Source organism: Gavia stellata, chromosome 6 (assembly GCF_030936135.1).
Source record: "Gavia stellata isolate bGavSte3 chromosome 6, bGavSte3.hap2, whole genome shotgun sequence".
Lineage (NCBI taxonomy): Eukaryota > Metazoa > Chordata > Aves > Gaviiformes > Gaviidae > Gavia > Gavia stellata.
Window position 1 is genome coordinate 17,888,735 of NC_082599.1, and position 15,698 is coordinate 17,904,432.

Consider the following 15,698-nt stretch of genomic DNA (forward strand, 5'->3'; position numbering starts at 1 on the left):
CCAAAGCCCAGCCACTTATCCTAATCACTCACACTTGCAAAGAATTACAGCAGGTTTCCAAACAAACAGCCAACAAATTAGGTACAGCACACTGCTCTGCAGCATCAAAGACTTTAACCTCATTCCTTTCAGTACCCCTGAACTTGTTTAAAAGCTTAGAATATAAAAAAAAAAAAATACACAGAAAGATTTTGGCAGGCAGCTTTGTTAGAGTTGTATACTTAAACTTCCCTTGATTTCAGGCAGCAGAAGTTGCAAAAGGGAATATATGATGTAACCAGGGGGGTGGGGGGGAGAAAGTATTCTTTGGGTTTTGTGTTCTCTTCAGTAATTGGCTCAACTACTTCAAAACCACTTACAAGTGCAAACACTTAACTGTGGAAATGTTCAGTTGATTAGGAAAAAAATGGCATTTAGATTTTGAAGCAGAAGCTGAAACTAGCCAAGAACACGAAGGGCAACAAGGGCTGTACATCAGGGGCAAATGAAAGGTTAAGGAACAGGTGGGTTGTCCCTCTAGAAGGCAAGGGGACCTAGAGACAAAGGACATGAAAAAAGCCAGGAGAGTCAGCAACTTTTTTTTGCTTGGGTTTTTACAGCTATGGTCTGCCCTCAGGTATCCCACATGCCCAAGCACATCAGCAGAGTCAGTGTGAGTAAAGTATTACCTACAGCAGAGGAAGAAATTAAGGAGCAGTTAAGCCAACTGGACATATGTCCATGCAACCAGATGGTATGCACCGAAGGGTAATCAGGGAGCTGGCCAGTGTAACTCAGATGCTGCATCATCTTGAAACAGCATGGGGAACAGGCAAGTTTCCTGACACTGGGGAAAAAAAGCAAACATCTTCAGGAAGCACAAGGACAACAACCTGGGGAACTACAGCCCAGTTGACCTTACACTCTGGGAAAGTTATGGAGCAAGTCTTCCTGGAAGGGGTTCCAGTTACATGAAAGACTAAAAGGCAAAAAAAAAAAAAAAAGCCAGCATAGGTTTACCAAGGGGAAATTATGCCTGACCAACCTCACTGACTTCTATGATGACATGACTGGCTCAGAGGATAAGGGAAAAGCAGCGATGTTGTTTACCTTGAGTGCAGCAAGGCCTGTGACATCATCTCACATAGTATTGTTATAGCCAAACTGTTCAGTCCATATTTCATGTGTAAGGTGAGTGGAAAACTGAATGAACTGCTGGGCTCAAATGTTGCAGTCAGCAGTATGAAGACCAATCGAAAGCCAGTGACTAGTGCTGTCCTTCACTGATTAATACCGGGGCCAATACTGTTTAATGTTTTTATTCATAACCTAGATGGTGGCACACAGCACACCTTCAGTGAGTTTGTGGATGACACCTACTTAGGAGGAGCAGTCAAAACGCTGCAGGGTAGGTTGTTATTCAGAAGGACCTGGATGGGCAGACAGGAACCAAGTTCAAAAAAGGCAAACGCCAAGTCCTGCACCTGGGGTGGAATAACCCGGTGCCACAGTACTGGAACAACCCCATGGAACAGCACAGGCTGACTGGGCAGAAAGCAGCTTTGCAGAAAAGGACCTGAGGATCCTGGTGGACAAGTTGAATGCGAGTCAGCAATGTATGCCTGTGGCAAAGCAGGCCAAGCACATGCTGGGCTGTATTAGCAAGACCGTGGGTGAAGAAAGCAATTCCTCCCCTCTCTTCAGAGCTCATGAGATCCACAGTACCTGGAGCACTGTGTAGTGGGGAGCCCAAAACTGGACAAGAATTAAACTGCCACACCAAAGGAATCCAGCAGAGGACCACACAGATGACTAAGCGAATGAGGCACATGCTGTATCAAGAGAGGCTAAAAGAACTGGATTTATTCAGTCTGGAAAAGAGAAGGCTGAGGGAATGGGATTGAAGGATCTTCTTACTGTTTTTAACTACCTATAAGGAGAGCAGACAGTCAGACTCTTCTCAGAGATGCACAGTGATAAGACAAGAGGCAGAGACACCAGTTGCAACAAGGGAAATTCTAATTAGACATAAGGAAAAAACATTTCACCATAATGATCAAAGAAGATGCTTTAGAAGAAGATGCTCAGAGATATTAAAAAAGTTACCTAAACAATGCCCTTAGCAATTCAAACTTGCTAGTCCTATTGTGAGTTGGGACATGGACTAGATCACAACAACTGGAAGTCCCTTCCAACCTAAATTATTCTTTGTTTCTATGTATTCATAGAGCATCAGCATACTGATGGTACAGAGATAGGCTAGATTTATTAACCAAGTAGAATTGAGGCATCATGTTCAATGCTTATTTACTCCTTAGTTCTAACAGGATCAAAGTTCCCCTATGAATGGACTCCTCTCCATTTATCAACCTGGCTTCTCTGACTCCTACTTCATCAATGAAAATCAGTCACACATCAGAAACATTTCAGGAAAATAAATAAAATCTGTGGGTTTCTCAAAAATAAAGTTGTATCTTAATTATGAATAAAATGTACTGTCACACAGTAACCTAGCACAGCTATGTTAGCAGCAGGGGGAGCTATGAATGCAGCAATGATAGACATTCCAAACTACCGCTATACTTTTAAATGCTCCAATAAAGCCAGATACCTGCCCTAGCTGCTGGATGAGTTAAAGACTGACTATGCCACAGGTAACGGAATGCTTCCAGAGAGGCAAAAACATCTGTAACAAGAGTATGAAAACAGGATGGTTTGGAAATACACTACTAAAAATGACAAAATCTTACAACCTACAAAAAAATGGGAGGAAACACCTCCCCCTCCAGCAGTTTTGCATGTTCTAAGTCAAAGGAGAAATATTCCCAGTCCTTTCTGGAAATAAAGGGAAACTAGCAACCTGATGAAACTATTAATTATGGAAGCACTCAGTTTAGTTCCATTTTTAAAGCAGACATAATTCATGGCATGTCTTTGGAATCATCTCTTACAAAAAGACTCACTGTATGCCTACACTGCATTAATTTCCTAACTTACATGACTGAAGTGTTCCCAACTTTAAAGTTATCAATAGCTACTCATATGTTCTTAGGCAGTGCTTCCTCCCAGACAAGTTAAAAATAATTTTAGCTCCACTCACTTAAAACTTTTAGTAATAGTAAAAGCAAAGGAAATATAGTTGTGATTAACCTCTGCACAATGAATCTATATTTAAGCTGTAGAAAAATGCAACCTTAATTCATAGAGCCTCTTTTTGGACCACCTGTCCACAGTTCAGATTGTTAAGTTGCTGTTCATTCCTATAAAAAAGTAAAGGGAGTTAGACCCAAGAGCAGACCCCAATCCAACTGACTCCTTCCACCTACAAAGAATTCAGAAATACCGCCCAGACACAGGAAATCTTTTGTGGATGAGTAAATCTACATCTGAACTGGTCCATTTTCATTGAACTCCATGGCACTGAACAGAAGAAAATACCAGTCGCACAGGTTTTTCCAAATCACCTGTTCCTTAATCTTCCATTTTTTGCAAATGAGACACTTCCGAAAGAAACGCATGAACTCATGATGCACAATATACCACTGCCACAAACGTGTAACAATTTGAGAGACAGAGGATACTGAACAATACTAATATTGTCACAATACCTTTGATACTAGGCTGCACACTCTCCTCCATTTGTGCACTGCCTCCTGTGCTGCCTCCTCCTCAAATACAAGACAGTGCTACCTGCATGACCCTTCTGCTTCAGCAGTACAGTGGCTGGGACAAGCTCAGCTTCCCTTCTCCAGCAAAATGCTGATGCCAAGTGGAGCAATGGTTTGCAGAGGGCCAGTAGATCCCTAAAGGGAACTTGATGTGGGTAAGGGTTATGCCAGAGTAGGAAGTCCTATAACCCAAAAGGGGACACACCCCCCCACACACGGTATGGTGTATGGATCAGAAGGCCAAATGCCCACCAGTAGCACTTCACACAGCCTCCAGCCCATAGTGAATGCTTCCAAGAATAAGACTATCTTCCTTAGCAAGATTTCCTATGGGGAAAGGATGATCAGCAAAAGATAAAAGGGTCTGTGACTGACAGCTATTCCCCAAAACCTCACCGCTCCTTATAAAAAGGTCTAGTCCCCTTACTAAAAAGGTTTAGCTGGTTGCCAAGTATAATTTTATTTTTGGTACTGGAATTCAGAAAGATTTAAACAGCACCATCCGTAATTCCTAGAGACTGGAGCTGGTACACTATGTCTTTATTCTACCCATAGAGGAAAATGAGTTGTAGATTAGACATCTGCCAAAGATTAGAATCAAGTGTCTGTAAGATAGCCAACATTAAAGACTCAAAAACTTCTGACTTGCTTCTGCTTGTACCCTCAAACTGACCAATATCACAGCGTCTCCAGTAAAGCCAGTCACTGGAACAGGACCACCAAGCAAACGAACAAGAAACCCACCCCCCAAAAAAACCAAACACAAACCAGCCCCCTTCTCTCCACAAAAACAACAAAAACCAACATGGATTTGAAAATCTAACAATAAGTTAGCGCATCGATGACATGTAATTGAAGGTCCCCTTTATTATTAGTCCCAGAATGGCAGATAAAAAGACCTCACTATTTTATAATCTGGAAAGCACCACCACGTCAGCATACCTGAAACTACAAGGAAAGAGTGTTGGTATTTGGGGTTTTTTTTGTTTGTTTTTGGTGTTTTTTTCATTTTGGGGTGTGGGGTTTTTTTTTCCCTTTTTAATACCATACCACACACCTTATTCAACCACTCCAAAAATTTAGCTTTTAAGAAATGCAACACCTTGTAGATTTACAGGAATCCATTGCAATGACACATTTTTTAAAAAGTCAACTTGCAATCTCTTCCTGCCACAGTTCTAGACCATGACTCCATCACAGAAGTATCTTATAAAAAATCTTCGGTTACAGTCCCTGGAACCAACATGAAGTGCACAGCATCCTACACAATGAAAAGCCCATCTTCCCAAAAGAAAAATTTCAGACAAGATACACCTTGTAAATTCGGGGCTAAATGTTCCTATCATGCAACAACTGAACAGGCTGCAATGTTGGGGAAAAAAAAAAAGTCTGGCCAAGGAAAAGCATTTGTGAAACTTACTTCATTTTTTAATGTTTTTCATTAAAGCAGCAAAATCACCTAATAGACAAATGTTCTTACTAAATTTAAAAATCAAATTAAACTACAGCAAGACACCACAAACATCTAACACTAAGCAATTCACATAGAGTTAAAGCATTTAATCCCGTAACTGCACGGAAAGAAACAAAACCTCCAAATTCAGAAAGCACAATACAAGGAATCACTTGTAAAAGTGACTCCAGAGTGACAGGGCAGAAATCTTAATTCTATTTTGCTTCTGTGAATGGAAGTCTAGTGGTGGTCCTAAAAATGGAGAATCTACCACATTAGCTCTAACAGAGATATTTAGCTACATCCTTTCAGTAGCAGAGTTAAATCAAATGTTCAATAAATAGGCCAAAGAAGAATTCACAAATTGCAACTCAAACAGCATACATTGGATACAGAGCAAAAACAGAGGACAGCACAGAGAACAGCACAGAGAAGTATTTCAATATACCTTGAGCGTTGAAGACTTCGTGGAGAGGCAGGTTCATGACCTGCCTGCTTGTCAGCTATTACCGGCTGCTGAGGTGCTGCCTGCGAAGCTGGTCCTTGTTTAACACCTGGAGTAGCAACCTGGAAAGTTCAAAACTTCATTAGATTTCCTCCACAGTAAATATGAAGTGTAAGAACCAGAGGAAAACACGGAAATTACAAGTTACAAGACCAGTGGGATTTTTTGATACAAGGTCTTTTGTTGGCAGAATTTTTTTAAAAAAATCCTCTCTAGTTCCACAGCTGTGACAGATAGCTTTTTTTACTAAAATAGAAAAAGTATTTAACAGACATAACAGAAGCAAATTTAGATCCATTTGACTTGTCAAAATATTGCTAGTTTATTAGGTAAAATAGTTCAACCCAATTTCATTTTTGACCATATCTTCCACATGAGCACCAAGCTCAGTTTCAGCCTCAGAAGATTTTGTTCATTATCCAAATAAAAATTTTCACCTAAAAAGTTAAAAGTTACCTACTTGAAAATACATCGCACAGTCAAAAGCAGAACTAGGTCATAAGGGTATTATTAACATCTGTATCAGAAATGGAAAAAAAAAAATCTAAAGCATATTTATCAGTCTGCTACTCCCCCCCTTTTTAACTGTCAGTTCTAAACTAATGAATGATTAAAAAAGTCACCAGTAGCTTTTTGCTTTTCATTTGTAGTACACATTCACATTTAAGATAGTAAGACATCAGCAGTGAGATATGGTCTTTTTTCTGTGAATTCCTGAACTACAACAGGGTGAAACGTTTGGGAATATACTAGTGCCTAAGTTACAGTAAATTCAAGAGTTCAAGATTTTTTTTTTGCCCCATACTCTGCATACCCCTGTCCCTTTTAAAGTAGGTACAAGAGAGGAAGCAGCTCCAAAATTTATCCCTCATGGCAGAAAAATCAAGCTAACAATTGTAAGAAAGAGGGAGGGAAGAAAAATGCGTTTCAGGGATTCATAAAGACAAAAAACATAGATCAGGCAGACTGTCTGGCATTTGCTGACATCAAGCTGGTGTAAATTACTAACTAGGTCATCTGAACCTCCAGAAAGTCTCTCCGTTTCAGAAACAGACTCCTGTGAAACAAACCACAGACGGCAATTCAGACAGTATCTGCTAACGTAAACTCAAAACATAAGTTGATTTATTTAAATATACAGGAAATCTTAATGTAATCTCAAACCTACTTTTATGTCTAAGAGGAAAGGCCACCTTTTAAAATTATCATCAAAAGCCAAAAAAATTCTGAATAGCACATGAAAATGTCATTGTTCTGGAAAGATAAAGCAAGATCATTTTAAGATCACTCAGCGTGATGAAATCAACAGAATTACACAGTTGAGGGGGGCAAAATAGTAGCAGTTCATAAATTGATTTATGTAAAAAGACTACCCAAGTAACTTTATGAAATGTATGACATAAAGAACTTTGTTACCAGTGCCTGAATTTTGCTCACCCTGTGAGCAGACATAACAAGAGGCTGTTTGAACAGAAGGAAGAATTTCAAAAGGTAAGTCCATCAGAGATAACACAATCACCTTGCAGATCCAAACTGGAAAACTAACCAGCTTCTTGGCTGGTAAAGATAAAAATAAAAATGGATTGTAAAGAAAAACTGGGATTTGTGAGATAAATGAGACACAAAATCTCTTAACTATTCCCTGTTTTCCAAATGTTTCAAAGACTGTAAGTAAGTGTACCAGGAACAGAAAAATAATGAGGGCTAAATAAAAAAAACCCAAAAACTTCCATACGCAACATCCTCACTGAGCTTGACAGGCTGGCGTAACATATGTTTACACAGTTATTTCGCAGAAATTCAGAACATTTTCTAACCATACATTACAGGCACAGCTAAATAGCAAAATGCGATGCCTAGGATCCTGGCATCTGTGACACCTGAGCTGCCGTGTGCATACAGCACACATCCAGGCAGACATATCAGCTTGAGCTGAGCTTACAAGCAGTACAGACGTGTTCAGGCAGTCCTAAGTAACAAGCCCTACTGTGCAAATGGCACTACACTGTTCCCAGAGCCAGCACAAGTATGTGAGCACCTGGCACTGGGCTCTGCTTGCACGGTGCCAGTTCAGCTTTGTCTACACCTGCTGCATAGAAGCATCCTAAACCAATGAGCTTGTGCTCTGAAACCAAGTGTGTCCTGGCACAGCACCACATCTCAATTATGCATAATTTACCTCAAACTCTTAGAACTGGATAAGCTAACTTGACTGACATATCCAAAGGACTACTAAAACAGACGTGCTTACACTGGAGCTATTACTACCTAAATCCTCATCTCAATCCCATCCTATGGAATTGAATTATGTGAATACAAGAACTATCAAGAAAGTTCTTTCCCTACTGAACCGTAAAAGTATCTGCTGCTGAACCAGAAACTGTTACTTCCGGGACTAACACACAAACAATTCATGTTAATAATTTCAACAGTTCTTTTGTTAGCACCAGATTTGAGGAACACAAAAACCAAGAAAAGCTCCTGCTGTCAAGCGTTACTACTAATTCTGTTTAGCTGATCTGTGAAGCTACTCGAGATACCTAGGAAATAGAAAGCTTTTATGGCTATGATATCCCAGTATACTAAGAGTTATAACTTCCTCACAGAGGTATGGGAGTGAAAACTTGCCAATGTATATAACAACACACAACAAACAGTCCATCAGGATTAATGGCATTCTGAAGCAAAGACATTATAGCTTAGAATAACTCAGAAATTTACTACACTTAACACTTTGATTGCAACCACATTATATGTTTTTCAAAAATAAACCAGATGTGCAATCTCACCTCACTGTGGTGCAGTTTTAAGGAAGGATGGATTAAAATAAAGTAATTTCAAAATGTGTCACAGTATGCTTATCAAAATATAGACATTACCACCATACGCATCAATAAAACATACAATACCCTCCTTTGAAAATACCAGAGGTGAAATCCTGCATGCTAAGTCACTAACTACAGGCAGTCACAGAGCCCTGGATATGTGTGGAGATTCTCGTCTCAAACAAAGCATAAATAACCAACACTTTTTTTGTTGTTTTTTGAGGAGTGGCAGCCTTGCTGTAGTTACGACTTACACTAAACTCAGACCAACTCTTTTTAAACCTGCATTTAGCCTTGAAGTTTTTTTGCTTCTACTGAAAACCAGAGGGAAGGCTTGTGTGTCCAAAAGCATATTCAATTATACAGTTGGTCTACCAAGACAGATTGGTCCTACTTAGAACACTTGGCTTGCCTTCACTTTCTCTTAAGGCATAGTTTACTACCACACCACCTAATTCACATGTATAATGCTGGCCTTTGTACTGGGTGAAAGGCAGTGTGTTCAAGCTTGTCTGCAAGTTCTAGGAAAACATCTGTAGCAGGATGATAAATATTAAAGCAGTTAAGTTTATAAAACAATGATAAATGTCTTGGGAGGAAAAAAAAATCCTGCTGAGCTGTCCTTCCTTCAAGTTTTCCTTCAGAAAACACTGTAAGTAAAGAAGATCCCAAAGGATAAAGCTTTTGCCATGTTTATAATGTAGCTGATAATCAGAACTTTATAAATAAAGTAGATCCAGATCTCTGGGTTGTAGAGACCAGAAGAGATCAACTTCCAGTTACTGACAGTAAACAACTTAAGATTCTTTTTCATATCCCATGATTTGAAAGTGCCAGACGTCTCTCTTTTTTGTTTCCAGTCTGCTATTTGATACTTTCATTACTTGTCACCTAGCTATGGTATGTGACCACATAGATTCAGGATGCACTCCAAGGGCAGAAACAAAGCCAACAGGCAGGATTAGCACGCACACGAGGCTTTCACAATTCCTTGTACCATTGTCAGTCACAACAAACTGGGAGAATCACTTGGTTTTCTTTGTACCCGTGAAAAAATTCAAAATGTAAGAAAATGAGGCATTTACACTAAAATGAGGAATGCAACCTGTCCTCCTGAAGATAAAAGTATTTCTTAAAGGCCTTCAAGACAGAAGAGGTTCTCTTCCAAGCAGAAAATTGAAAGAAAGATGTCTTAGATAAGTGGGAGGTGGGGGTGTGTGTGTGTGTGTGGAACAGGGTTTTCAGTAAATAAAAAACAATTCAAACAACACTGGTCTCACCCCAGAGTCATGCTTCTAATGCTGGTAAAATACTACATACACTGAGCAACACACTGATAGACTGGGTTAAAATCTGAGGGTCTTACTGTTGAAAGATCTGTACAATGAAGAGACAGGACAAGCTCCCATTGCATGAAAACAGAAAACCTCTAGTAGGGGTCCAAATCTTCCTCAACGGACTTCCATTTTTCACAGCCATAACACCACTGTAAACTGCTAAATTTTTGTTTTGCCTTTTTTAAACTTGCCTAAAAGTCACAAGTGTTATGACCTGCAGCTCTACCTATCACTACAAAACTATCTTGAATGTAAAAGGTTACTTTCCACCAGAGGGTGCAAATCAATAGCTCTGCCTTCAGTCCCCTTTAGTTACAAAATCCTCCTGCAAAACAGGTCCTTTAACCCAGTACCTCTTCCCACCCTTGCCCTATAATACGAATCACAAGTCTTTAAACAAGGAAAAAGACAAACCCTAAAGGGGAAGTTCATCTTGAGTGCCTCTAATTACAACTACTATTATAAATAATCTCAGCTTCAACCGTATTTATTCCTTGGTATCGCCACTTGTAGGATACGGAATACTGAGCTCAGATTCTGCAAAAGACATTTTTCCTCTGAAGAGTGACCCACTAGAGGGATCACACACAAAAAAAAAAGTAAAAAAGACAACTATGTTTTCTACTTCATCCTTAGGAAGAACCTTAGGAGCTTGTTTGTTATCTTCAATAGATGTTTGCTAGTCACTGATCCAATTAAGGAATTCTGAATGAATGGGGGTGAGGGGGCGGGAAAGGAAAGGGACATAATGTTATTGACCTTGTAAACACCTAGAACATTTCTAAAGCAAATTTGAGAACAGCATCTGAAGCCAGCACAAGATTTTCTTCAACAGAGAAATGTACTAGAATTCCATGCTAGAGTTGTACTGCAAACCACAGCCAAGCAGTTGCTTCCAGTTGTTTCTGTTTCTATTGGGAAAGGTAACATACATATTTTATCATCCTATATATAACTGCTAGCACATGGATATATAGCAGCAATATTTAATATTACCTATAATGGTTTCTTACTACACTAAAAATAAAAAGGAACTTACCTTCTGCTGTGATGACACCGGTGGCGTAGTCATCAAAGGTTTAAGTGGAACGGTGTTAGTCTGAGGCGTGCTTATTCTTGGAGATACATATGATCTTGGTGATGAGGCATCAGATGTTAAAGACATTGGAGACTGATTAGATGGCTGAGCTGTAAAGAAAAAAAAAGAAAGATTGTTTTTAATAAAAGCATATCCTATCTTACATGTAAATTAGATTTTCTTTTGGTACTTTGCAGTATGTATTAGGTAATATACAAACATACTCACATTGAGACAGTTAGGGAATAATCAAATGTTCAACAACAATCCTAACTAATAAGTTGGATTTTCCCCAAACCCTCCACTCTTAAAACTTGAGGGGAGGGGGAAAGAAAAGCTATTATGCAATGCTTTTTACACATGAAAAGACTAAAGCTAGTTTCATTTGTGATTCCTGTTTTAGAGTGCTCAACTCAATTTAACCAAAAGAATGCATGAACAGTTTATCTAGAAACCTGTTCACCCATTCTAGGCATCTACGAACAGTCCCCTGTCCATGTTTTAATTACTGGTTAAAAATTAGCATTAGCATAATACTGCTTACCTATTCAATAACATGACTGCATTTACTGTTTTGGTTTAAGTTTCTAGCTTTATTAAGTTATAAACCAGAATGTATTGAAGATACCTGAAGGAATATCTTGCCTGGAAGCTGAAAAATTCTATTTACAGAAGACTACAAAAAAAAAGCCCACCAGAAAATAAACTTTCTTTTGAGAATTTAAGGCCTCCCCCAAGAGTTCCAGTTGCACAGCGTTAACAGAAAGGGTGTTAAACCAAGGAAGAGTTGTGTTTTATATTGAACATTAAATAATGTCTCATTAAGATTCAGAATAAATTGAGAGGGTCTCGCACATGTTTCACATTACTCTTATAGAGTTAGTTAACATACAAAGAAAATCCCAAAAGGCGAGACAGAGAAGCACATTTATTTAGTTGCGTGTCAGCTTCCTGCTCTCCAAGTAACAATTTCTTATTGTATCTTTGGAAAAAGAAGTCATTCGACATCCTCCAGACCAGATGGCCAAAGATACGACAAGAGACAGCTTCTGCAAGTTTCAATTCTATTAGTCTTTATAAAATGCAGCATAACAATTTTACGTAAGTGAAAAGACGACTCTGAATACCTTGCGTAGACAGTTGTGCAGCCTGAGAAATTAGGGAAGTGATATTGAAAGCAGATGGTCCAGCAGTAAGAATTTTATGGAGTATAGACTGCAGAGAGGCTTGTGTCACAGCTGCTGTTAAAACTAAAAACAAACAGTCTATTTTACTGGCAATTCTAGAACATCACTTTAAACTGTTCAAACTGGCTAAATACATTTAAGCTGCATTTTCTTTCTGGTTTTGTTCCCATAGCCACAACAGACCAAAGAGCCACCTGAACTATTTTTCAGTGACTTGAATTCAATTTGTGAATGCTTAGCATGTCTAACCAAGTCCTTTATTTAGTAGTTTTATCTTTGAGACATACACTAAAAAAATTCTTTTAGAAACTAACTCTTCAGCTTGATCTTATGGATCAATAATAATTCTTGGAAACATAAAAAGAACATTTTTTCAATTTGTTAATGTAGTAAGCAGAATGTGTGGGGATTTTTTAAACTACAATAATAAAAAAAAAAGGCAAAAAAGCAGTATCAGTAACTCACTAAAAGAGATGGGGGCAGGGGGGAAGACTTCCTGTTCAAGGAAAAAGAAAAGACCTTTCAAGTTAAAAATCCAGAACACTCGGTGTTTTCTTCATTAAAAACAAAAACCAAACCAAAACAAAAAACACACACACAAACCAAAAAAACCCAACCAAACAAAAAAAAACCCCAACAACCAAACTTATTTGTTTTGGGTTTAGCTGTCGTGTCCTGTCCCCCCCAGTAAAAAAATTGTTTTCAACCAACTGTTTTAAAACTGCACTGCACAGGAAGAACATCTTACAGTATGAGCCAATGAGACCCAGCTTCTGAACTAAGCTTTTCAAAAAGGTCTACAGGCTCTGTGGGATACTTCCTGAACATACACTACCCATGCACAAGTCTGAAAAAACTGACTCACCAGCACAAACACAGAATAACTTTGCATCATGTACACAGTAAGGGCAGTCCTGCTGCGCAAGGTGAAGTCACTCTGCCCATGTGGACCTGCCAGCCAGGCCCTCATGCCATCAGAACGATGCTAAACACTCTTGTTCCAAAACAGACACAGCTGCTGCTCAGACATGGCAAGAGAAAATGACTAGGAACTTAAAAGTGGCAGCTCTCTAATAAAATACAATAGGAGTCTCGATTGGACCCTTCATTCGTTAACACAAACAACCCTGATACTCCTACTTTTTTAGTCCAACCTAGTGCACTAGTTTAAAAGCTTCTCTTCTTCTGCACAGGAAAAAACAATAACCAACTCACCTGTTAGTACTGAATGAAGCCATAATATCTGCTAATTAAAAGGAAGTCGATTGACAGCTTTTCCTTATAAATAATTGTAATGTACAGAATAGTAAAATTTTAAGAAAATTTTACCATTTTGACTTTCATGATTTGCACTTTTTAAAAAGTTAATTAACTCTGGACACTATGTGTAAATGTTTTGTTTCCTATTTAAATCAGTGATCAGTGCACAAGAAGTTCAAAGAAGCAAACAAAAAATTCCACACCACTTTCTTCATCAGTAACCTGCTACATGCAGACACCACATTACCTAAAATTACATTCAAAATGCATTAACTCTACCTTCTCTTGCAGCGAAAGTCACTACAGCGAGTTCTAAACTTTATTCTAATAAACTAGGCCAACGTGACAAAAATCTAAGGGATACACCAATTACATGCACAAAATTTAACTTGCTAGCAGAATTACTGATACGCTGTCTTTATTCAGAGAGGCTAGCATATTCTGTTAAAGAAAAAAAGTTGATCGCAACAAGATTTAAGAATCCCTAGAAGTTTCAGTATTTGCAAACACATTATTAGAATAGCAGCACAAACTATAGAAAACAAAGAACATTGCACAAAACAAAAGAACAAAAAGCTCTGAATTTTGTGCAACAGATGAATGCTGATTCAGCAATTAAGTCACCGGTCTCAATTAGACTGTTCACATACACCAGCATTTATTAGCTTAACAACCTTAAACGTTACTTGGCTAATTTAAAAAGGATTAACAGGAAAAAAAAAGCCAAATAAAAACAACCCCCACTTTATCTAGGGATTCATTTATTCACTTTTCATTTAAAGTAAGGCTTGCATTTACTACAGCTTAGTATCCAATAATATACCAGTGTGTGTAAATAAGAGATTACATCAACTTTAAAGAATCCTTACCTTCATTGATTTTGGATATATCTACGCTAGAATTATTAAGCTGCAAGGTGGCTTGCAGAGCAGGCAGCAGCTGTCGAAGGAGATTTGGGTCCTGAAGTAACGGAGGAATTGGTGATTGTGGGACAGGTGAGACAGGAACTGTAGGAGCAGATGAAGCAGGCGCAGAAGTTGGATTCAGTCCAGAAGCAGAAGATGTAGAAGGAGTTGTGCAAGAATGGGATACAGACTTGTCCACAGATGTAGACTCTGAACAGAAGACAAGACAGTAATTTTCATTTTCCCCAATATAACCCGACAACTTCTCACTAGTTCAATATTCATATTAAATTCAGAAGATCAAATGCTTAAATATCATTACAAAATTACAAAAAAAACCCCCAAAACCAAAACCCCACGGATATAACAAAAATTGAAGATATTTGATAACTAGTGTAATTTAGGCTATTGAACCTAATATTTATTAGGAACACACACACACACAAAAAATCTTTCCACTTCAAGGTATTGGACTGAGAGCTGCCTGTATAACAAACAGGAATTTTTTCCCCCTAATTTTTAGGACAAACCTGGGCCAAAAATTCCTCAGTGATTTTTTTCTTTTACTGTGCATATACTCATATTCTATGTTTTTACCCATGATTCCAATCTTTCTTTGGAAAATGAACAAAAACCTTACAGTCCACGGACTTTACAGATAGGCTAGTATGTCAAATTTGAGGGGACAGTGTAAGCCATACTTCATTTATTCAGAGACCGGACTGCAAGAAGCTACAAAATAAAGACCAAGTCTATCATACACAATCCAGCTACATTGCTCAGGATTCAGACAGGATAATGAGCGGTACTAGAAACATAAAACAAGAGGTGTTAACATCCCCACAGCAGAGTGCAAAAACATCTAAAAATATATCTGTCCATAATTAATTTCAAACTTGTCAGCCTCTCCCAAAGCATCAAGACCTATATCCTTTATTTTTTTAATCTCATTTTAGCAAATATCAACAATTATCCCCAGAAATGCTTAGTACTTGAAGTCAATTACACTGTACAGCAATTTGTTCTAATTAATGTGAGTTACTAAATTAATTTTAAGTTTGACGTCCAGTTAACACGAAAGTTTCTCCTCCATTCCAGTACTGTGAGAAATTCCTGCACTAAAAGTATTTCCACTTACTATAGATGTACCACAAGTCACTTCAAATATCCTTCCTTTAAGAAGCCTGGAGCACTATATTTCAGTTTTAGCTTCCCATCCTCTCATCCCCATTAAACCCATGAGAGACCTCTGCCCCTAAATTCAGTTAAGACTAATGCGTCTATAGCACCAAACAGATTGGATGAAGAGTGGAAAGATGGATATGGATCCAAGAATCTCACCCAGGATGCTTGCCCGTAATATTGAAAACCTGGATTTTAAACCCACCTCAAACTGGGCAGAGAATGTCAACCTGGATATTCCACATTTCAAGCAAAAATCCAAATGAAAGCTAAAATAACTGTCTGGGAAACTCTTTTACTCTGAATGTGCGTTTTTTTT

General features: G+C 38.4%; 1 protein-coding gene across 3 annotated transcripts in view; it reads right to left on the reverse strand.

Annotated features, from left to right (window-relative positions):
• WAC (WW domain containing adaptor with coiled-coil) overlaps positions 1–15,698 on the reverse strand; it is a 62,371-nt gene that overhangs the window by 9,094 nt on the left and 37,579 nt on the right. For all 3 annotated transcript variants that reach the window (XM_059818456.1, XM_059818455.1, XM_059818454.1), the window contains 4 exons: positions 14,162–14,407; positions 11,973–12,095; positions 10,807–10,955; positions 5,549–5,667 (listed from right to left, as the gene is read on the reverse strand). In XM_059818456.1, coding sequence (XP_059674439.1) covers positions 5,549–5,667; positions 10,807–10,955; positions 11,973–12,095; positions 14,162–14,407 — 637 coding nt within the window. The remainder of the gene's footprint in view (positions 1–5,548; positions 5,668–10,806; positions 10,956–11,972; positions 12,096–14,161; positions 14,408–15,698) is intronic.